At 39.9% G+C, this 22635-nt stretch overlaps 1 protein-coding gene across 1 annotated transcript; it reads left to right on the top strand.

The window, feature by feature from the left end:
* Positions 1-1347: 1347 nt before the first annotated feature.
* On the top strand, positions 1348-21737 carry smurf1 (SMAD specific E3 ubiquitin protein ligase 1). The gene is given in 19 exon segments (XM_051941236.1): positions 1348-1626; positions 9269-9307; positions 11635-11743; positions 12131-12207; positions 12210-12263; positions 12388-12453; positions 12568-12674; positions 12905-13115; positions 13218-13302; positions 14080-14226; positions 14568-14793; positions 14891-14994; positions 16469-16583; positions 16665-16843; positions 16985-17122; positions 17256-17376; positions 18445-18646; positions 19918-19993; positions 20083-21737. Coding segments are annotated over 19 exon segments (2211 nt in total). The 5' UTR covers positions 1348-1571; the 3' UTR covers positions 20183-21737.
* The last annotated feature ends 898 nt before the right edge of the window (positions 21738-22635 follow it).

Raw genomic sequence — 22635 nt, 5'->3', positions numbered from 1 at the left:
ACTGTTAGAGAACCACTTGTCTTGTTTTCCCAGGGAAAATCATGTAAAATATAGCTGAGCAGAGAAAGAAAAGGGATGACCTTAATTTGTCCAGACCACAGTGTCTCACAATTCATTTTACTTGAAAATAACTTGAAAATAGTGCAATTAGATTAAAATTTAAAGATGTGTGGGCTGAGCAAAGTCCCTACTGCTTCATAATCCTGACAACCTATGGCATGGGTGTCAAACATGCGGCCTGTGGGACAGAAACGGCCCACCAGAGGGTCCAATCCGGCCCATGGGACGACTTTGCAAAGTGTAAAAATTACAGAGAAGATATCAACTTCAAATTGTAAATTTATACAACTCTAAAATTTACAATAATTTCTAGATCTTAGCAGATTGTTTTGATCATAATTTGAAATACTTTAGTGTTCAGTTCCAGATACCTGTGACTAAATGTTTCGTGCTTTTGTAGACACACTGTGATCTGTAAGTTGTAATGTGTAAATGATAAACTGAGGCATAAAGTTGTTGAAATTGCACTTAATTTTCTTAAGAAATTTCTGTTTCTTCATTATGTTTTGTAAGGACAGTTAATTAAATGTGAACATTTTCAGAATTTTACTATTAATTGCTCTATAAACAACGCAGGAAAATGTGGAATTCTTGTTATTTTTATGCTGTGATTTTATTGGTTCAGCCCACTTGAGAGCAAAGCTGTATGTGGCCTCTGAACTAAAATGAGTTTGAAACCCCTCACCTGTCCTATTATGTATCGTAAAGGATCCATTTAAACTGACTGATTTCATGTCTGAATTCTGAATTTATTATCAGCAAAACTATAGTTCTATGCAAGCATAAATTCCAAGATGTAACTGCCTATAAGGGATGCCTTCTTACTATTCAGATAACAATTCAACTGTACTGTTATCTTTACAATTACTTTTAGCCACGTAAGAATCATGACTTCAGTGATTGCCCAGGTCTGCTGTGGTAGGACCAAAAGAATGAATCCTAATGACTCTGCTGAGCCCTCTGAATTTATGTCTTAATGTCTCAACAACTACTGAACTATAATTTACTTGTGAAATCTAAATTCCAACTAAATTTAATAGCTGTATAAGAAAGCACTTATTGGTAGACTGAGAGAAAACAGAAATTCCTTGTTTAAGGAGCTTATAAGTTTATAGTTAGGCTACTTGAGTTCTATTTTTTATAATATTGCATGTTTTTGTTAATATCTTGTTGTATGATTTCAGTATTCTAATAAAAAACACTTTAAAAGCAAAACCTAATCCGATGTTCACGGGCACGCCATCACTTCCGGGAGCGAGCACGTTACGTTTTACCCCGTAAAGAACATGACGTCAGCACGCGCTTAAGCCTGCCCGAAAATGTTCTCCCGTGTTGTTGGATTTCGAAGGAGCGCAGGACTTTTCGGTGAAATAATACATTTTTATCCGTGAGGAAAACAAAAACAAGCCGCATGTTTTTCAATTGAAGTTTTCCGCAGTCCCAATTTTTGGTGAAACTGTGATTTTGGGTGACTCCAAGGGGAAGTTTGTGTGATCGTTTTTCCCGGAGTGATGTCGAATCCTGGGAGTCGGAGGAACGGGTCCAGCATCAAAATTCGACTGACAGGTAAAAAACGAGACCGAAAGAAGGCGCTTACTGTGCATGTTTCAAGTAGAGCTAAGATATTTTCTCTATAAACCACAACTGTAACATGTCGGTATTAGCAAACCCAACAAGACACCGCTATCTGTCTTTGTGGCTCTCTAGTCTGCTGTTTGCCCAAACATCCGGTTTTTGTGTGGCAAACAGCAGTACAAGTGCTAGCTTGTTAGCTGAGATGCTAACTAAATTACCGAGAGGACAGTGAGGAAACTGTCCACTATCCTTTTGGGTTTACGGCTGACACAGATGGTTAGTCCGCTGTTTTCAGGTCATTGGAAACACCGACGCCTCAAAGCCATGTTTAGAAACTTTATCAACTGCTATCCCTCGTTACAATCTTAGCTAGCTAGCGTTAGCCGATAGTAACATTGTAATAAACGTTAACGCTTGCTAGCTACACCCATTTTTGGGGGCTGACCACCAGCCGAACACATTGCTTAGACTCAATGCGACGTACCAAGGATGAAAGCAAATGTCACACTGCAGCCCTTGAAAATTGATTTGTCGGTAGATTTGACATGCTAGCCTACATTAGCAGTGACTATCGATTGACATTTCGCTGCTGTGTCAGCTGTAGCTAGACCAAGTCGTTTAACTTCTATAGCCAAAGAAGTTTGACACATTTGCTCTTCAGGCATACAGCTGAATTATTCTTTTTTCAGTTTTTGGGTCAGAGTCTCCTCTGTAGGACATGTAGGAGTCTCCCCCCTCCCTCTTTCTCTCTCACACACGGACACAGCTGGAACAATGGTTTTTACTGTAGCTAATGTAGCCCCACTGGGCAGCCTGTGGCCTCTATTCAAATGGAAATGACCCCTCTTAGCCGCTGGGCAGACGCCTTGTCCCCCTTCTTATTCAAAACAGAGCAAACACACACCAAAATATGCTTTGTGGTATGTGATTGCATCAACTGGTCCTGGAGGGCACAGCAAGCATATATGATGTATTTTAAGCAAAAACACCACACTGAAAAGCTAATTATCTTAGTTTACTCAGGTTAAATTATTCATGATTTTTGCATTGTCCAGCAACTTAGTTTGGAGAACATGTTTCTTGGTAATAACATATTGCACTATATTGTTGCTACAGTCAGACATCGGTTAACTTTGCTTAGCCAAAAGAGTTGATACAAGGGCAAATGGCCAGCCTAACATCTTTGTCAGACATGGGATTTGTATGTTAGCAGATTTAAAAAGTTGTACAGGAAAAGCTAAGTATTGGCTGAAAGGAAAACAAAAATGTACCCACCATTGTGTCATTATGCGTGTATCTGTGTGTAATGTAGTTTGTAATGGTGTCTGTGCTGTTTTTATCGGTGTTGTTGTTGGTCCTCTCTCTGCTTTTACTGAAAAGCCCGGCCAGGGACGGGAGTTGAAAATTATTTTCATGCTACACGCTCTATGTGCAAGACGTGTTATCTATGTTAATTGCATGGTCCCAGATCAAATAAATAACATTGCTGCTGGTAGAGTGGTGCCATTCTGTCATTCAGACAAACTTTGAAGTTAACGTTCTTCACAGCTTTGTTCAGACATAGAGAGCCACAGTATGTGCAAAATATTTGTCTTGCTCCGAAGGTTGGACGGTGTATAGTATACAGTAATGCACTAATAATACATGAATACATTATTAACTGCATCTAAACCAACAGCATTCTTTATTAAATTGTCTAATTAAGAGCCCCATTTGTATATGATTTCCTACACACTGAAAATTCTGTTCATATGTGATGATAATTCTACTTTGCTAACAATAAACTAAAAATATCCCAATAGCCGTGCTGGAACTCGGGACCCATCCTGAGTACGGCTGCTGTCTAACAAGTTATTTAACAGTAACTTGAAAACTGTGACTCTGCTTGACACTCACCTGTCTGTGATGAAGAAAAGTACGCAGTGTGACTTGTTAAGTCTCGATCAATCCTGCGTCCATGTCGAGGAGAATTTATAGTACGTCAGAAATTAGGTTGCCACAGTTCTTCTTTGCATGTGAAGGAGATCCTCAGGTAGTTCTTGCTCCTTGCGTGTTCTAAACTTAGAGGAAAGACTCCTGCAAACAGCTAGAAAACAATAAAATAAACTTCAGCTCCTCTTAATGTTTTAGCAAAACCCAGATTATAATAATTATTGGTGAGTCAAGTTAATTTGTTGCAGTTCCTCACAATGAAGTTTTCATTTTATGGACTTTTCCTTTTGTAATAAGTGTGGAATTGTAGTCAAGAATAAATGCTTTATTTTTTATTCTTTTATTCATTTGGCACTCAGGCTGTATGTTTTGTTCTCTGTGGGGGGTTTTAAATCAATATTGGTGATGAAATACAGAAAAAGCCTTTTTGAAGTCTCATCACACAACTTCACGCCTGTGCATGCCTGTATGTAATGTGACCGCATGCAATTCAGACTTGTGTTGAAGATGTACAGAAATGTTACTAGGTCGGATCTTGTAAGTTTGCTTCTATAACATGAAGCCGACACGTTCAGTTGCTGCCCGATTAATGGAAAGAAGTGCATGTCTGACAGGGGCCTACAAGTGCATGCCATCATGTGCTGTTTATTTTCCTTCTCTCTCATCCCCTTTTTGAAAATGGATTTCAAGAGAGAAGAGCAGGAATCCCTTTTGATTAACGTGTGATATACTTTTCAGCTTGAGTTTATGTCAACCCACCATACAGCAGTATACCATCTTTCCTTCATTTTTGTAATATTACTGGGCAGAAACATCAGCTGATAAAATTCAAAGCAGACGGGAAAGTTGGGATGAACGTACATTAAAAAAGCTTTTGACAGTTAAAATTATATCTCATGTAAAACTAACCCAACACACTCAATAATCAATCATATTGGTTACTAGTTAGTCATTTTTTCTCTAAAATTGGGGGGGGGGTTTACTGGTTGTTGCCTCTGATCTAAATATATTCTGGTTTTCTAAGTCTTCCCTTGTAGAAAGTCAGTTTTGACTGTTTGATGTCTTCTTTCCCACTGACATTTGGAAAAGCAAATATTCACTTCATTAGAAAACGATTCAAAGATTACCCAATAAAAGGAGTGATTGTCAGTTGTAGCCCAGTCACTCATTATTATCAACTTGGATGCATACAGAGGTTATTGCCCCGGACTGTGTCCCGCCCCCACAGGTATGAGTGGAATTCTAATTGGGTGAGGAATGTGTCATGAGCCAATAGGAGCACAATGCTGCCAGGGTGGCCAGCTCTGTTTAGTCTGTCAGAGAGAGCGGTTGTTTGGCCTACATCAGAAAGGCCTGTGTGTCTGTGGCAGGCGAGTTTAACAATGGGTCACATTTCAGAGGCTGTGTTGTGTCTATGTAGACAGTTTTTAGCCAGAAAAGAGGCGATTGTGGTATTATTATCTTTTTTGTAGCTGATAAGCTGAAGTCTAGCTGAGAGCAAATTGCTCGGAATGTAGGAAAAGTTCTCATCATCTTTAGTGTGGTACAGTAAGATATAAAAGGGCTTTACATAGAATACTCGCTGAAAGACCCTCCCAGAATAGAATTTTAAGCATTTTTATGGAAATAAAAAAACAAATATTTGATCTGACGTTGCTCTTTGATAGCTTATTGTTCATTTTTATGTTGTATTATTTAGGAATATTTGCTATCTAGCTGTTTGTCAGTCAGGTTTGAGTGCAGGTGCATGGTCAGTACAAGGCAAAACACCAGTACTAAAAAGGTCAAAAAGTAGAAAGGGGGTGTTTGTGCTTTTAAATAATGGAGTTTATTGTGAAAAGAGTCATTTACAGAGTGAAAGAATCAGTGCTTCAGAAGAATATGGTTAATTTACCCTTGGAAGTAACACATAGGGGTGGGCAATCTGATTTTTTACCATTTTACCACAATCTTAATTTGAACCTGCTTTTCAGAGAAATTTCACAGATACCCATACAGGATGCTATATACAAGTCTTTTACTTTGAAATTAAGTCACAAGTAACCCACTAGCACATACTATGTTGTGTCAGTGACAGTTCCAAGACATGCTCAGGTTAATTAGTGATTCTAATTTATCCACTGGTGTGAATGTGATGATTGTTTGTGTCTGTATTAATCCTGCGCTGGATTGGTGATCTATCCAGGTTCACCCTGGGATAACCTCTACCCCCCCTGCCTCCCTACATACATGAAGCAATGTATAGACAATGGAAGGATGGATAGAGGCTAGCCAGGTGACTGTTACGACAGTCCTCAGTGTCATTCAGCCGCCTTTCCAGTGAGTTTTTGCTCCATGAAACACCATTAAACTGCAGCTAGCGATTGTAGTCCTTACTCTACTGTTCGAGGTGATTCGTTGTGAGGTGGCGGGCCTCTTCAACCAGAACCTGCGACAGGTGAGAACTGATTGGTGTGCCTTTATACAAAGCTTACCAATGCTACAGAGGAGAACAAGGCTGCCCTAAAGTGTGTTTGTAATGAAACAGCCGACTTCTATCCAAGACAGTGGAGTTGCAGTTTGTTTGCCGGACATGAGACTCACTGGGGAGGCAGATGAATGACATTCTTACTTACACATTTTAGACACTAGATAGACAAAGGATAGATACCAATGGGGTACGACCAACTTCCTGAAAGAAGCATAAAAGCCACAAAGGCTTTAGGAGTATATACTGAAAATGAAAACAGGATGCAGTGATTTCTGAGGTTTCCCTTTAACCTTGAATTGAAGTTGCGTGGTCTGTGTCCAGGCAATCATATGCTCAAAAATTCACGTGATCACAGGACTTCAGCTAAATCTGTGGTATAACTGGGATTGTACCTCTAAAAGTTGCCATGTAATCCACTAACCAAAACGCCCACTCCTTGCAACACGTGCCACTCGGGTTTAGGTGCTGGCTTGGTGGATTGAACACTTACTTGCCTAATCACCGGGTTAGAGCAGCGTCAGGACTGCAGGTGACTTGGGATACTCAGAAAGGATGAAGAGAGGGAAAGAGCTGGAATGAGGACAGAGTGAAATCATCAGGAATAACTAAAGTTTAAATAAGTAGAAGACTAAAATGGAAAGGACACAAAAAGTAATTTAAGTGTCTTTCACAGAGAGAAGGAGAGAAAGAGGGATCGTGTACTTACAAAGCAGTATTAGCACTTCTAATCCTCTCACTTGCATGTACAGATGTAGAAGCACATGTTCACAGAAGCTCACAAAATGCATCTAGAAATATAAATAAAGAGATTGATAATGTAACAAATGCACATCAACAAAGCAGTACCAAATAATTAAGATTTTTCCTTCTTTAACAACTGATTTAAGATTGGCCTAAACTTGCTTAATGTATTCGTGTGGCCCTGAGCTGAACAACCCAGTCATTATCCCATGTGTTTGGATGTTACGCCAGAGTACTTTAAGTAGTGAGATATTTGTTCTTGCACCCACCAGACACTGCCTTGTTTTCAGAGCTGACAGGACAAGGCCTCATAGAAAATGACATTGTTGTGATCCCACATGGGTCATTTTACTACACATACATACAAGCACACACACACACACTCTCTCTCTTGGGTTTTTTAACACATAGAGGTCATCAGTTCCAAAAAGAAAATGGCAGTGGGGAAAGGGAGAACCAGCTGAGTGTGTTGCTGTGTGTGTCTTTACCAGCCATGACCTTGACAGAATGAGGAATGTCCTGAGACACATGCAGTACCGCAGGAGAAGGAGTGATGGGGGTGAAATTGGGGGTGTCTTGTATCTCTGGCAGGAGATTGGAGGCTGAGAGAGATGGGTAGCACAGTAATGACAGTTGCTGCTCGTCTGCTAGAGGAGGCATAGATTAGAAACTTGATTCTCTACCTCTCTTGCTGTGTTTCTTTCACTCTGTTCCTAGAAAAGATGAGGTTTCGGTGTGGAATGTGTGAGTCAGGAGGAGGAGGAATAGAAGGGGTTGACTGTAAAGAGGGAAGGATATCCTGCTGCCATTCTCCACGGGTTAATCACAGGAAATAGACCAGGCTATACCAGACACATCGACACTACCACAGTCACCACATCCTAAACCGCTGGCTGCCTGACTAACTTCCTAGATGACTGTCTGGGCCGAGCCAAGTCATGCCCGATTTTAACTGGATCTCACGGGATAGTTCAATCGATGTAACAAATCGGTTAAGAGAAGTTTCATAGCGCTTTGTTCTGCTGAATTCAGGCAATAGCAGCAGTCTTCATCCCTGAAATTTACACGTTAACTGTTAATCCTCAAGATCCTCACACAGGTAACACTAAAGTTAGCGTCAGTCATAATTATTGAGAATTTTTGAGACCGATTTTTATTAAAAACCAGAAAAAGAAAGTCTTATTTTGAGTTTATCCACCTTACTTTGAATTTTGTACTTTACTTCTTTAATCAAGGTGCACAGGCAATAACCTTTTATGTTACCACTTGAGCAATGAACAATGAAAAACACATATAAATAAATGTACATACATGAATATAAATAAGGATAACCAAATGATTTTACCTAGATGAACATTAAATAAAGAAAAGAAGCCAAGTAAAAACCCAGATATGCATGGTGGGCACCAAGACAAAGTACCATGATTAAGGTTGAGGTTCCCAATGGCAGAACGAGACCAGGTATCGGACTGGGACTGTGCACCAGGATGTAAAGTGGGTCAGCCCTTCCAGCAGGGTGTGCTCCACTGAGTCATACAAGCCTCTATCAAGTACAGTTTGATTTGAAGAAATTTGCCGTGCAGAAAGAGATAAGGTAGAAACCGACTACAGGGCAATAATTGAGCATGTCATGGAGATGAGAGAGAAAGAAGCCCCCATAGAAAGATGAACTACACTGATGAAGCTCAAACTAATGACCGCCAAGAGAGAAGAACGCACCCATCTCTCACCCATCCAACTGGATACAGGACAGGTGACTGTTACCTCAGTCCCACCTCCACCTCTAGGGGTTAAATACCTGGGACGCTCCAAACTAGTTTTAGAACTGAAGAAGCCTCTCAGATGAGAGGCGAAACGTCTTCAAGATCACAAGAATAAGTCCAGTTGCCTGAACTAAACCCTTCACCTATATTGACCATTATATTGTTATCACTTTTTAGTGGATTTTTTGTTTTCTGCACTACCCTATAATCAAGACTTGAAAGCGTTTCTAAAAATTGGCTGTAGATCAGTTGTGTTTTTATCGTTACAGCTGAGCTGACCCAGAGGGACTTATGTTAGTTCTCTGGGAAAGAAATAACGAGAAACTGCATGCACCCACTTACACATGCATAATACTCTGTACACACTCATTAATTCACAAAGTCTTAGTCAGTTGAGCTTTGCTCTCTGAATTCACCAAAATGATGCAGCAGATAAGGCATTCTCCCACTCTTACTGTGGGTGGCTTCTGTCTGCATATGTATGTATGGATGTGTGTATGCAGTGATCCTGACACTAGCTTGTACTTAACTGCTCCCTCTGTCTTCATGTCACATAGGTTTTTCTGCTCATTACCATCCTCTGGCATTCATATATTATCCTAACCAACGTTCTCCCTCCTCCGATATTTTTTTCTCTCCACCAGCAACCACTGTAACAACCTACACACTGTGAGAATAGTTGCATATTTGTGTGTGACATTTTGTTAATATTTTTTCTCTTTTGCAGTATTATGTGCCAAGAACCTCGCAAAGAAAGACTTCTTTCGTAAGTACTGTTATTATGATCTTTTTCACATGCAAAAAACTGATGTTATATTGAATGGTATGCATCAGCGCTTCTCAAAGTCATCAGAGACATTTGTGGTATATTTATGCATCAGAGTTCAGGAGTTCCTCTGATGCAAATGACTGCAGGCAAACAGTGCCATTTGGCACAAGCTGCAAGTGCATTTTGAGTGTACTGAATGCATGTTTTTTGAACAATCACAACTATTTTAATAAAATATTTAGTTTGTTTTTTGTTAGAACCAATTTCTGAACTCAGACCTTGATTCTATTGCAGACCTTTCAGTAATAAGTTTGATAGCACCTGCTTTCCTCAGGTCATATCTTTCAATAAGATTCTGTATGTGCCATCAGAAGTGATGCTGTTAACAGAGTGATATTGTTGTTCCTGATCTGCTAAGCTGAGGGAGAGCCGTTGACCTGTGATAGCACATTAATATCATAATACCCCTGACTGGGTCAGCCCACAATCAGGGCTTGGTTCAAGGTTGCAAAGCTTCTCTGGGCATGCCAAATTTTATTTATGTTTGGAATAGACCCTAACTGATATTGGATTTTTGGGTCAGCAATAATTTTTCGGGAATAAAAAATGTAAATACCTTTGTGAAGAAAACTCCACATAAACTTCTAAAGATCATGTATATCACAGCAGTCTTGAGTTCCCTGTGACTCTAACTTAGTTTTCTATGATGGAACCATTAAAACAAATGCCTCTTTGTCACAAAAACAATCATGCATTTGTTTGTTTTTTTTCCTAAATGTACTACAGGTCTTCAGGAAACGTGACAAAATCTACTGGTTCTTAAATATACATAAGGCAATACCAGTATTTGTTTAAAGGTGCCATGGGCGTTTTCACTTCTACTACACGTTTTTGGCAGCTGTCCACAAGCTTCTGGCAGGCTTCTGGTTGTGTCTTTTACCACTCCTCTTGACAGATATTGTACAGTTAAACTAAATTAATTGGCTTTCTGACATGGACTTCTGTCTTCTTCACAATTCACAGGTTCTTGATGATGTTTAATTCAGAGCTTTAGGGAAACTAGTCTGATAACTTTAATTATCGCCTGATTGAGTCATTTCTTTATCACTTTGATGAGGATTTGAGGTCATTGTGTTATTGGAAAACCAAACTTTTGTTGATGAATGTGGAAATGATCCTCCTTCTTCATTAATATATTTACTTTGTGTAACGCACCAGTTTCACTGGCACTGAAACAGCCCCAGAACAAAATACTCTGGGGTTAAGGACTTCACCTTTTCTCCTCCCAAAATAGAAAACCACGGCCTTTACAACTTTATTTAAACTTTTGTTCACAACTTTATATATTCAGATTAGGGCTGCAACTATTGATGAATCATCCAAGCACATTACAGCATCAAAAGCAGATATATATAATTTGTACGATACAGCGCAGATGTCCTTCAAAGTTCAGCGCTCCAGTTATTCCTGTCCCATAGTACTTCCTGTGCTTGCACTAGGGAAAATTTGTCTCTAGCTACTGTGGCTAAAGTGCTAGAATTTTGTTTAGCCACATTTAGCCACACTTTTTGTGGTTGAAGGCACGTCCTCGTATCCAGATATGTGCAGGATCAGGAGTCTTAGACTATTTAAACAATATTTTCATGATAATCTTACCGCTCATGTGTTGTACAGTTGCCCAGCATTCACCATTTGTTGTACATATGATATATTTATATAAAAAAAATTCAGTATCTTTCTGTTTAAAATGATTTTTCGACTCTTCGATCGCCCTCTCCTTGTCCTCCTTCCCGGGGTTAGTCCGAATCCTTTTTTCTGATTGGCTGAGACGAGACACGTGACAGTGTGCATCTATTAATGATCGGAAGCATTCGGGTCGTTCCGGTTATACTCGGTAGCGCTCTTCAGTAAAGGAGACGCAGTTTGTTATTTTCTTTGATAATCGCTCGGCAAATTACGAAAAAGTTGTAAGTTAACTCTATTTTCACATTTTTTAGGCAAAATTAGCTTCGCCACCGTGGCTAAACATGCTAAAAATGGCTTCGCCATCCTGAGGAAGGCTTCGCCTATGGTGAAGTGGTGAATGGCTAGCGCAAGCACAGACTTCCACTTTTGATGCCATAATGTGTTTAGACGATTGATTGATTCATCAATAGTTGCAGCCCTAATTTAGATACTCCCTGAACTATTAAGAACAGTGTCAAACTTGCAGAGTATGCTATTACCTGATTTCAAACTGCAGGCCAGTCTCAGGTTTTTTTTTTCAATTGTGAATTACTTATGTAAAGCAAGCTCTTACTTGTGTTGTGTGTGCGTGCATACAGGCTTACCAGATCCATTTGCCAAGGTTGTGGTGGACGGATCAGGTCAATGCCACTCCACAGACACAGTCAAGAGCACACTGGACCCCAAATGGAATCAGCACTACGACCTGTGAGTCAACACACACAACCAATGTACATCTACGAGTTAATGCTGAAGTTATCTTCTTTTTAAACATCTGTATAATTTTCAGTCTTTGAAATGAAAATCAGGTTATTCAACACACATGTTTCCGTATTGGCTATTGTAGTTTTATAAATATATAAATGTAAGCGTATATTTTAAAAAATGCAAAAGATTTTTAGGTTATCCAGATTTCTTCTTCATCTTTAAGCAGTCATTTTACAAAAAAGAAGGTTTAAATTAGAGACTCATCATATTCATTTATTTGTTGCTGCTTTTTTGTGTGTTTTTATAAATCACTCATTGATTGTAGAAGGCGTTGAAAACACTCCAGTAGAGAGTTTGGATATGACGATGTGTCTGTTTTTTTTTTAGCTACATTGGAAAGACAGACTCCATCACCATAAGTATATGGAACCACAAAAAGATCCACAAACGACAGGGAGCAGGTTTCTCGGTTGCATACGACTGCTTTCCAACGCCATCAGCAGACTAAAAGACACAGGATGTAAGTCTGTCTGGGTTTTTTTTTTTTTTTTAGCCCTCTGATTTTAAATACACACATTTCCACTCTGACATACCGTTTATTTACAGTTTGGTCAAGTAAAAAATGTATTTACTTCCCCTTCCAGACCAGCGTCTAGATCTATGTAAGCTGAACCCGTCTGACAGCGATGCGGTGCGGGGGCAAATTGTTGGTAAGGCCGGACACACTGATAGATTATCTCTACAAATTACACGTCGTCTCTCACTTTGTGTGTCTTCCCGTCACTCTGTCAGCACTCTGACCTGTACTTCCTGCTTGTTTACAGTCAGCTTACAGACACGAGACCGCATTGGCAGCGGAGGCCCTGTAGTGGACTGTAGAGGACTGCTGGAAAATGATGGGTGAGTGTGTCACCATGTATTTATGGTGCAAGTGTCAGACACCAGCTTTTACATTTTATGCTATACCAGTGCCTTGTTCCTTATTTGTCATGTTGAGATCCCATGTCATGTAGTTTTGAGACCTGTTTGGGGATATTTGATCCTCTCTCTACCTCTGTCGCTCTGAGTTCTTAATAAAAAATAGCTGACCTGTCATGTGATTGCACTGAAACATGAGAAAGACTGACTTTACGACTTTGCATGTGTTTTATGTGTATGTAGCCCTGTGTTGAAGGATGCTTCAGCGAAGAGCCGCTGCCCTACTCTGACTCCACTGGTGCTGCGGGGGGCGGGAACTGCCGGCTCGACTCGCCCAGTCAGGACAGCCGTCTTCCGACACAGCGAATCAGAGGGCAGGACTCCAGAGGTCATGGCCACACTCCTCAAAACAGACCTCACGGGCACCAACCACCTGATCTGCCAGAAGGATACGGTCAGTCAAACACTCCTCATTCGCTGTCATTAATTATATCTTGATGATCTGAGCCTCGTGTTACATTTCTAAGCTCATTTAATGTCTTTCATTTGAAAACAGAGCAGCGAACAACGGTGCAGGGCCAGGTGTACTTCCTTCACACACAGACGGGCGTCAGCACCTGGCACGACCCCCGGATACCACGGTATGATTGAACCACCTGAAAAGAGGTGAAACCCAAAAAAGAAACTTGGTCATCACAGCAGCAGATGGAGATAACATAGAGAAGAATATAAAGAACAAAACAAATTGCTTCACATGTGTAGTACTCAGGATTATAAAGCAACTACAGTGAATTTTAATCATGCTACGTTGTTTAACCCTCTGATCCCCCAAAACAGTCACTGGATGTTTTTTTTTCCTTTGTGGATACAACACAACCATGAGTAGAGGAGCGCAGAATTTTTTTTCCCCCAGATATGGTGCAAACTGTTTATTTCTGGCAAATTTTAAATTAGAATATGTCGAGCTTATAGCTTTGGTAAAATTTAATACCATTTAAATACACCAGCAGGTTTTCGGGTTCAGATGGTTAAAGCATTATTCCGTTTTTACAAATTGTTAGCATGGTATTAAAGTTGAGAAACTAATTCAGAATTGTATAAAAATAGACCCTCAGTTCCATGCTGATGTCACCTCATGCAGTACTAAACAAATGACCAGCAGCAACTAAAACTAACGCTGTTTTTTAATACAAAAACACTTTCTGCTTTGGTTGTGTTTAGAGGCTGAAAATCCACGTCGTTATTTTGTTCTGTGCTAATTATGCCGACAGATTAAGAGAAAATCTCAGATTATTTTCTTGAGGCCCCAGAGTCTGAGTTTAGGTCAGTAAGAGTTCTTGAGAGCAGATAGTATGCAGCTAGAGAGGAGGCTGATTAAAAGCACAATAGTCTCAGTCAGGCTACTTGTTGCGGTGCAGGGACCTGGCCAGTGTGAGCTGTGAAGAGCTTGGTCCGTTGCCAGTGGGCTGGGAGGTCCGAAGCACCGTGTCCGGGCGAATCTATTTCGTGGACCACAACAACCGAACCACACAGTTCACAGACCCGCGCCTACACACCATTATCAGGTACAGGCATGCATGCACTCTTTGAATAGATCTCATTAATAAGAGGCTCAGTCCACACCTGGGTGGAAGACGTCTCTGCCGCATGCAAAATATGTGTTTTTTAAAACTAATCTATTAATCTGTCACCGCTGTAATGCTGAACTCACACTGGATCTGAACATGACCCACTAACACTCATCGGCTCCGTTATTTGCGCTGCATTGTGTGATTTACAGAAATGTGGGCTCATAGTAGATTTAGCTACTGCGAGTGAATGCACAGTGTGTAATCCTGCCTGGCATTCTTCCCTTTCATCATGCCGTCTCTGCCTGGTGCTCCTTTTCTAAATCTTCCACCTCCAGCCAGCAGTCCCAAGCGAAGGAGTCCTCTCAGGCCCCCCAGATGGACGTGGGGGGCGAGGAGGGGGGAGGTGGAGGAGTCAGCGGTGGAGGAGGAGAAGGAGATGTTTCAGCGCGCTACGAGAGAGACTTGGTGCACAAGTTGAAGCTGCTCCGCCATGAACTGTCACTGCAGCAGCCTCAAGCGGGACACTGTCGCATAGAAGTGTCTCGAGAGGAGATCTTTGAGGTGAGTGCAGGTATCAAAGGAGGAAACAAAGAACTCTGTAATATGCACAACCATGTTGTTTATTTGATATGTACTAAAGCTGTGTGTGTTTGAATAGGAGTCATATCGACAGATAATGAAGATGAGACCTAAAGATTTGAAGAAACGCCTGATGGTGAAGTTCAGGGGAGAGGAGGGTCTGGATTATGGTGGGGTGGCCAGGTAATTTGCTTTTCACATCTTTGCAACGTCTCCGAGCATTGCAGGTTGCTCTCTCACAATCCATGAGTCCCTCTTGGTGTCTAATGTTACATTTAAACGCATTGGAATTATATTATAGTGGAAGACTTCAGTGTTTCAGGTAAGAAAATGAAGTTACGCAAAGGAAAATAATACCCTTTTTAGTTAAACATCCTGGTCATGAGCCTTCATCACTAACAACATTTGGCAGGGGTTTATGACTGAAATGTAATGAAAAAATAAAAACAACCAAAGAAAACATGAAAATCGTAACCAGTGGAAAAATAAATGCTTAATTATTTCCTGTCATATTTTATGATAAGGTTCATATTACATTTAGGTTTAGAGCAGGGGTGTCAAACTCATCTCAGTTCAGGGGCCACATTCAGCCCAGTTTGATCTCAAATGGGCCAGTGAGCAAATTCCCAGCATAATAACCTATAAATAACCACAACTCCTGTTTTTTCCTGTTGTTTTAGTGCAAAAAAGCGCATTCTGAAAATACTCCGATTGAAGGAACTGTCTTTTTACAAAACGTGATGAACAAACGGAAATTTGTTAAGAAAATAAATTCCACTTCAACAACGTTATGTCTCAGTTTATCATTTACACATTACCACTTACAGATCATAAAGTGTCTACAAAGGCACAAAACATTTAGTCACAGGTATCTGGAACTGAACAACATTGTATCTTACTTGTATAAAGACAAGACATTTACAAAAATGAGACAAAATGAAAAAAGCAAGAAACACATGGACCAAAAATGAGACAAACAGCTCGAACAAAACAAACAAAGAGACATAAAGTTTTGGCACAAAAGTTAGAGCGACAAAAAATGGAAAAGGGACACAAACGAGACAAAAAATGACAAAAGCATGAAAGAAAAAGGACAAAAACAATACAAAAAACAATGATTAAAGTAAAATGAAGCAAGACAAAAAGGAACACAAAACAACAAAAACGAGAAACATACTGAAAAAAATGTGAGAAACAACAAAAGTCAGACAAAAAGAAAGTAACGCAACAAAAACAGGACAAGGTATTACAAAAATGAGACACGAAATGACCAAAGAGCAATGAGCAATCTAGTATTTCACTTTATGATCAAAACAACTTGTCATAGTCTAGAAATTGTTTTAAATGAATAGTTTTACAAATTTACAAGTTAATGCAGTTAAATGTCTTCTGTGTAATTTTTACACTTTACAAAGTCGTCCTGCGGGCCGGATTGGGGCTTCTGGAGGGCCGATTTTGGCCCGCAAGCCGCAAGTTTGACCCCTGGTTTAGAGAATTAATCGGTATTGCCAGCCTCTTAAAAAAGAGTACTTGAATGGATAGAAAGCCTGCGTCATAGCTCGTCTCATGTCATTGACTGTGTTCTGTCATTGTTTCTTGTAGTTGATCTACCTCGCTCTTTGTGAATGTTTGCTAACAATGTGGTGCTTGTCTGCAGGGAATGGCTGTATCTGCTGTGTCATGAAATGTTGAACCCCTACTACGGCCTGTTCCAGTACTCTACAGACAATATCTACACACTACAGATAAACCCAGACTCCTCCATCAATCCTGTGAGTACACAAAGACAAACATACGCAGCGGAGAATCCCAAGCCTGTGTCTGACTCTGCGTTTGTCTCGTGCTTTTTAAAGGACCACCTGTCGTATTTTCACTTCGTGGGACGTGTCATGGGCTTGGCAGTTTTCCACGGTCACTACATCAACGGGAGCTTCACTCTGCCTTTTTACAAACAGCTGCTAGGCAAACCCATTCAGCTCAATGACCTGGAGACCACCGACCCTGAATTACATAAGAGCCTCGTCTGGATATTGTGAGCAAATGCGTCTGCACTTCAGTCAACTCAGTCTGTCAGCAGAATGCTTTTTATCATAGAGTAATCCTTGGTTGCACTGTTACCTTTTGGACATGGATGGATTTTTTAGTGTTATTTATTGCGATGTTCTGTTTGCAGAGAAAACGACATCACCTCAGTCCTCGATCACACGTTCTGTGTGGAGCACAATGCCTTTGGGAAGTTCTTACAACATGAACTCAAACCTAATGGCCGCAATATCCCTGTCACTGAAGAGAATAAGAAGGAATACGTAAGGTAAAGACAAACAGTTGTCTGTCGTCGTTTTGGTGGTTGTTATCATCCAGATGATGAGTGTAACTATTACTGACATGCTTCTGCTAATTTATTACAGTGCATTTACCTGGCCTGTGCTGTTGGTGTTTTTCAGACTTTATGTGAACTGGAGGTTTATGCGTGGAATTGAGGCCCAGTTTCTTGCCCTACAAAAAGGATTCAGTGAGCTCATCCCACAGCACCTGCTCAAACCTTTCGACCATAAAGAACTTGAGGTAATGGTCTCACAAGTGAACAGTTGAATAGGGTTAAGGTTAGAATTTCTAATGAACTAAGCTAAAATAAATATTTCTAAGATTTTTAGCACATCTGGTTTAGTAAATTCTGTTTTTTGACTGTGATATATATACGGTACAGTGGTCCCTCACCATATCGTGGTTCACTTTTTGTGGTCTCACTGTTTCGCAGATTTTTTGCTCTGTCACAGGATTTTGCACTATTTATATATTTTTCTAAATTAATTATTGTGGCGAGCTGTCTTTAAGAACGATGCTGGAGAAAGGATATCTGCCTTTTATGCACTATGTAGCTGGCAGATGCTTTTATTTTGACACACAGAGAAATGTGACAGGAAGTGATCATACACATTACACACTCACCGTCCTGACAACGTAACACTAAACCAAACTAACTAGGCTGACTAAACCACAAAAACACAATAAAACACTAATAACACTGTAACACAAACATAAACCACAGTAATGACATTTAAACCCTCAACACCCCAAACTCCCATGGTGCATTGCAGCATAACACTTCAGTCATCTCAACCGGCTCTAAGATTGCTACATTATTTTAATTATTTTTGTGGTAAAATAAGCATTTTCTAGCCTAAAAAAAATGAAAAAAATATGAAAAAATTTGTAATTTATACATATTAAAGAATAGTCCATCAAAATAAAATGCATAACGTACAGCGCTGGGCTGTGATCGGCTCAGCGACTGTAGCATCAGTCTCTTCTGTCTCCTGTGTGTCGCAGCATTCAGCATTTCAACTTTTTTATTTTGCATAGAGATCTGATTGCTGCATATAATGATGCTCTGCGGTGTTGCAGAAGGTTTATAAAGCCTAAAATATATGTAAATAATAAAATAAATATAGTCGCTACTTCACAGATTTTCGATCGCGTAGGGGGTCTGGAATGTAACCCATAATCCATAATCATTTTATGGCCCAGGTCTAGTTCTAGTTCCTGATATTTGTGTTGGATCACTTTCACATTTCATTTATCTTTTCCTCTCTAACACCCACTCTGCTTCCTGTTTTCTTTAAATCCCTCCAGCTCATCATTGGTGGTCTAGGAAAGATCGATCTCGCAGACTGGAAGACCAACACCCGTCTGAAACACTGCACAAGCGAAAGCAACGTGGTGCGGTGGTTCTGGCAGGCAGTGGAGGCCTTCAGTGAAGAAAGGAGAGGACGCCTCCTGCAGTTTGTCACAGGCTCCACAAGAGTCCCTCTACAAGGGTTCAAAGCGCTGCAGGGTGGGTCATGCACTGGCTTAGAGAACACACATCAATTACTGCATTCATTAGAAACGAACATTTGTTTGTCTTGTTTAATTTATTCGTCTTGCATTCAATATTTGTACGTGAAAAGCTTTTAACACAAATTACAAGCATAACTACATATGATGTACAAAGATAGTAAAAAGTTCCAGTCCTAATTTAGCAGATTCCAAGAGGAATACAGGGGGTCCTCGGTTTACGACGTCCTCAACCTACGGCATAGAGAGCTGTCTTCACAGCAATGTAAAAGCTGTAGCTCTCCAACTAGTTACACTCTTGCTTGTAAAATCATAAATCGTGAATCATAGCAAACTTGATTTCTTTACTGTGGCTCTTGATACACATTACAGAGTGAAAACTGCGACAAAAAAAGAATAAAACAACATAAATACATGGAAATAAATCATTTGAACTTAACCAGTAAGTCCAAAAATGAAGTTAATTACTTACGACATTCCCTCTGTAGCGTTTACAAAGTAGAGCCATGCATCCAGAAAAGCTTGTCAAGCTAAACCTCAAAATGGCACACAGGAAGTGACAACTGCCAGCAGACAACTTCAAAATAAAAGTACATTGATAATTCTGGCTCAAGGACAACACACCATGGAAGTGAAATTAGATTTATTACAACACTCGGAACAGGACGAAACTCTGACAAACATCGGCATTGTTCGATCAAGTTGTAAAACCAGTGAAACATATTCTGTTATCTTCTTGTAAAATGACTTGAAATGAAATGTATTGTTATCCATGACTTTTATGAAGAATTGATCAATATCTTGATGCACGTAGCGGCTTTGTTTACACTTTCTCCGGAGTTCCAACTTTGGGCTAAAAATCGTCTTACATCAGTTTGTCGGAACAGACCTCCGACGTAAGTCAAGGACCCCCTGTAGTCAAAAATTCTTAGATATACATCAGTTTACAATCATATTTGGTCAAGACAAGTATATTTTCACATTTGAAAATCTAGAAATGTCTAATGTTTGGCATTTTTGTTTTACAATTAATATGAAACAGTTTATAGATCAGTACACTAGCATGTACCATATCCTGAAGCACTGTCAAACACATTCTAAGAGCGCACTTTTCAATGTATATGTGTAGCTATTTAAATCACAATTGCAGGCTGGTCAAAATGCCACCTAAATACACTGCATAGTAAAATCTTTTTGCGTTTAAAGACTGATCTTGTTTACCAGAATAGAGCAGTGATAACTAGAATGTATGTGTGTAAGGCTCTACAGGTTCTGCAGGACCAAGGCTCTTCACCATCCATTTGATAGACGCCAACACAGAAAACCTACCCAAGGCCCACACATGGTAAGGACACATAAAAGATGCACGTTTTGCCTATTATATCTGCATTTGTATGACATTACAAATAACTGTTGTTCCTTGTTCGTCTGTAGTTTCAACAGGATAGACATCCCTCCCTACGAGTCTTACGAGAAACTTTACGAGAAACTGCTGACGGCCGTGGAGGAGACCTGCGGCTTTGCTGTGGAGTGAATCTGCAACCAAAGCCGACACACACATAATCACATTTGCGCTAGCACTTGCACACGACTATTTCACATTTTAGATATATGCATACACACAAACAGAATATCAAGTATACGCAGAGTATACAGAGCATCCAAGCAACAACACACATCCGTCTCTTGCCACCTCTTCACCACTGAACTGTTCTGGGTTAAAGGAGGAAGCCCAGCAGGAGACGAAAAAAGAAAAAAGAAAAAAAAAAAGGATTTTAAATTTTTTCAAAGGTTTTAAGAAGGATTTTTTATCCTTCACTTTCTCCAAGCTATGATGTCATTCTTCCGAATGTCTGACCCCACAGGAAATTTGACTCCAGTCGCACTCAAGTCCTCGGACAGAATCAGCAAATCACATATGAGCCTGTGAACAGAGACGTTGAAATCAGATTTGTAATGAACATGGCAGAGACCGTCTGTCTTTCTGTCTGTCTGACAAACTGATTGATTAGTATTCATGCTTCATGTTTAACCACTGTTGTATGTCAGAATGTGTGCATGTTCTTGTGTGTGTGTGCATGTGAGTTTGTGAGAGAATGAGAAGTGTGTGTGTGTGTGTGTGTGTGTGTGTGTGTGTGTGTGTGTGTGTGTGTGTGTGTGTGTGTCAGTCAGGCATGGCACTCGGTTACGCTGTAAAAATGATCAAATGAGCCTGCTCTTCTGTTTGGTAACTTTTTTTGTCTCTTCTGTTTGTATCTGCGACCACTCTGATCCACTCTGATATTTTATTATTTATTACTAAGTGATTACTGACCAAGCTGCTATCCGCTCTACACGGAGCCCACACTAATCTCTTCATCGCCCCCTCTACCAGAGTTGAAGGGTTGATTCACATGCGACTCTCAGAGTGGGTTTTAATGAATTTTGTTACATTTTTTTAACATTCATATTTCTGCTGAGAAATGCTCTTGTCAGTGTGTTGGTGTTTTAAATACCATGTTACGTTTATTGAAGTGAAAGGGAAACGACTTTTCCCCAGCCCCAGTTTTAGCATCTAACTGTACTGTCTAATTGAGAAGGTCGTGGGCATGACCTGGATATTTTTTTTTCAGAATGAGCCAGCCAGCTTCAAGGAGTCAGCTTCAGGAATTGTTTGGTTACACTTGACATGTATGATAAAATTTCATAAGCCTTTTTATACATGTTTCATAAACCATTTCACCATTTTACTTTTTAATTCTTTGTTGCCCCGATGTGTCTGTGCCCATCTTTCTTCTCCAGAGGCCGAATGTTAGGCATAGCAGTCATCATCCTCAAGACTACAACGAATGAGTCCCTTACCAGTCATTATTGCGCCATAGAAGTGAATGAAAGCAAAAAGCCTAAATGTTGAGCGGTCAACGTTGGAAAATGTTTGGATCTGTTGTAGATTGAAGACTGTTACGCAGTATCATTTCAATCTGCATTCTAGGGTCTGAGTTCACTGTGTAATGGATGCAAAAGTATTGTAACTTACTATGTACTAAACATTTATGAACAAATACCATGTAAATAAGATTATATTAAAAAGAAATTAAATTGAAAATACATTCCTTGTATGATGTGGATTATTGTCTTTCTATTTAAATCAATCGCGAAATGTAGAAGATGACATCAATGTGTATGATTAAGTAAATCAGTAAAATGTTTCATAAACCTTTACTGCAGTCCAAAGAGGGAAAATATGATAGGTTCAGATGCATTTGATTGAAGGATATGCACTGATCAGTCATAATATTAAAACCAAGCCAAGGGGTGTCCACAGCCACCTCATAAAGACAGTCGTGAGGCCTGTTAGAGGACAAGGACTCCAGAAACCACTATTTTCCTGGCAGAACTTTAACCATTTCACATTCCCGTATAGATTGATGCTGACGTTATTAACAGCCCCCCCTGATTTTGAAGTATATAGTCAGTATAAAAATTCTTCTGTTTTATGTCTAAATAAAGAGCTGTTTATTTTATTAGAATATGTATGATTTAGGTGTTGCTGTGGATTTAGTTGAGGCTCTTATCAACTGTTCCAGATTTATAACAAATTGAGGGTAACATCAAAAAAATTTTCTTCTGTATATGACTTCCTGTCAGTCTTGCTTGCAAAAGAAATTGAATGTGGTACCCAAAAAATGTATTCTAGGTCTGCAGTGCTTTTCTGAAAAAAATAAATACTAATGATACACTGTGCTATCTACAGGTGAGTAATGGTCTTAGTCTGGCCATCTCCCTAGAACATGTCTGGCTCTACCGCTGTGCAGATGCTCGATCAGAATGGGATCTGGGGAGTTTGGAGTCCTGTCCAACACGCTGGGCTCTTTGTTGTGTTCCTCAAAGAGTTTCTGAGCAGTTTTGTTGTGCAGCTGTTGTTGGAGATGCTTATTTTCAGCAATGTGTAGGTAAGTGGCACATGACAAAGTAGAATCCACATGAAGGCCAGGACACAAATTTTCC

The sequence above is a fragment of the Acanthochromis polyacanthus genome, chromosome 21, assembly GCF_021347895.1.
Source record: "Acanthochromis polyacanthus isolate Apoly-LR-REF ecotype Palm Island chromosome 21, KAUST_Apoly_ChrSc, whole genome shotgun sequence".
NCBI classification, from domain to species: domain Eukaryota; kingdom Metazoa; phylum Chordata; class Actinopteri; family Pomacentridae; genus Acanthochromis; species Acanthochromis polyacanthus.
Note: the sequence above shows the minus strand (reverse complement) of the source record. Positions and strands in the feature narration are given on the sequence as shown.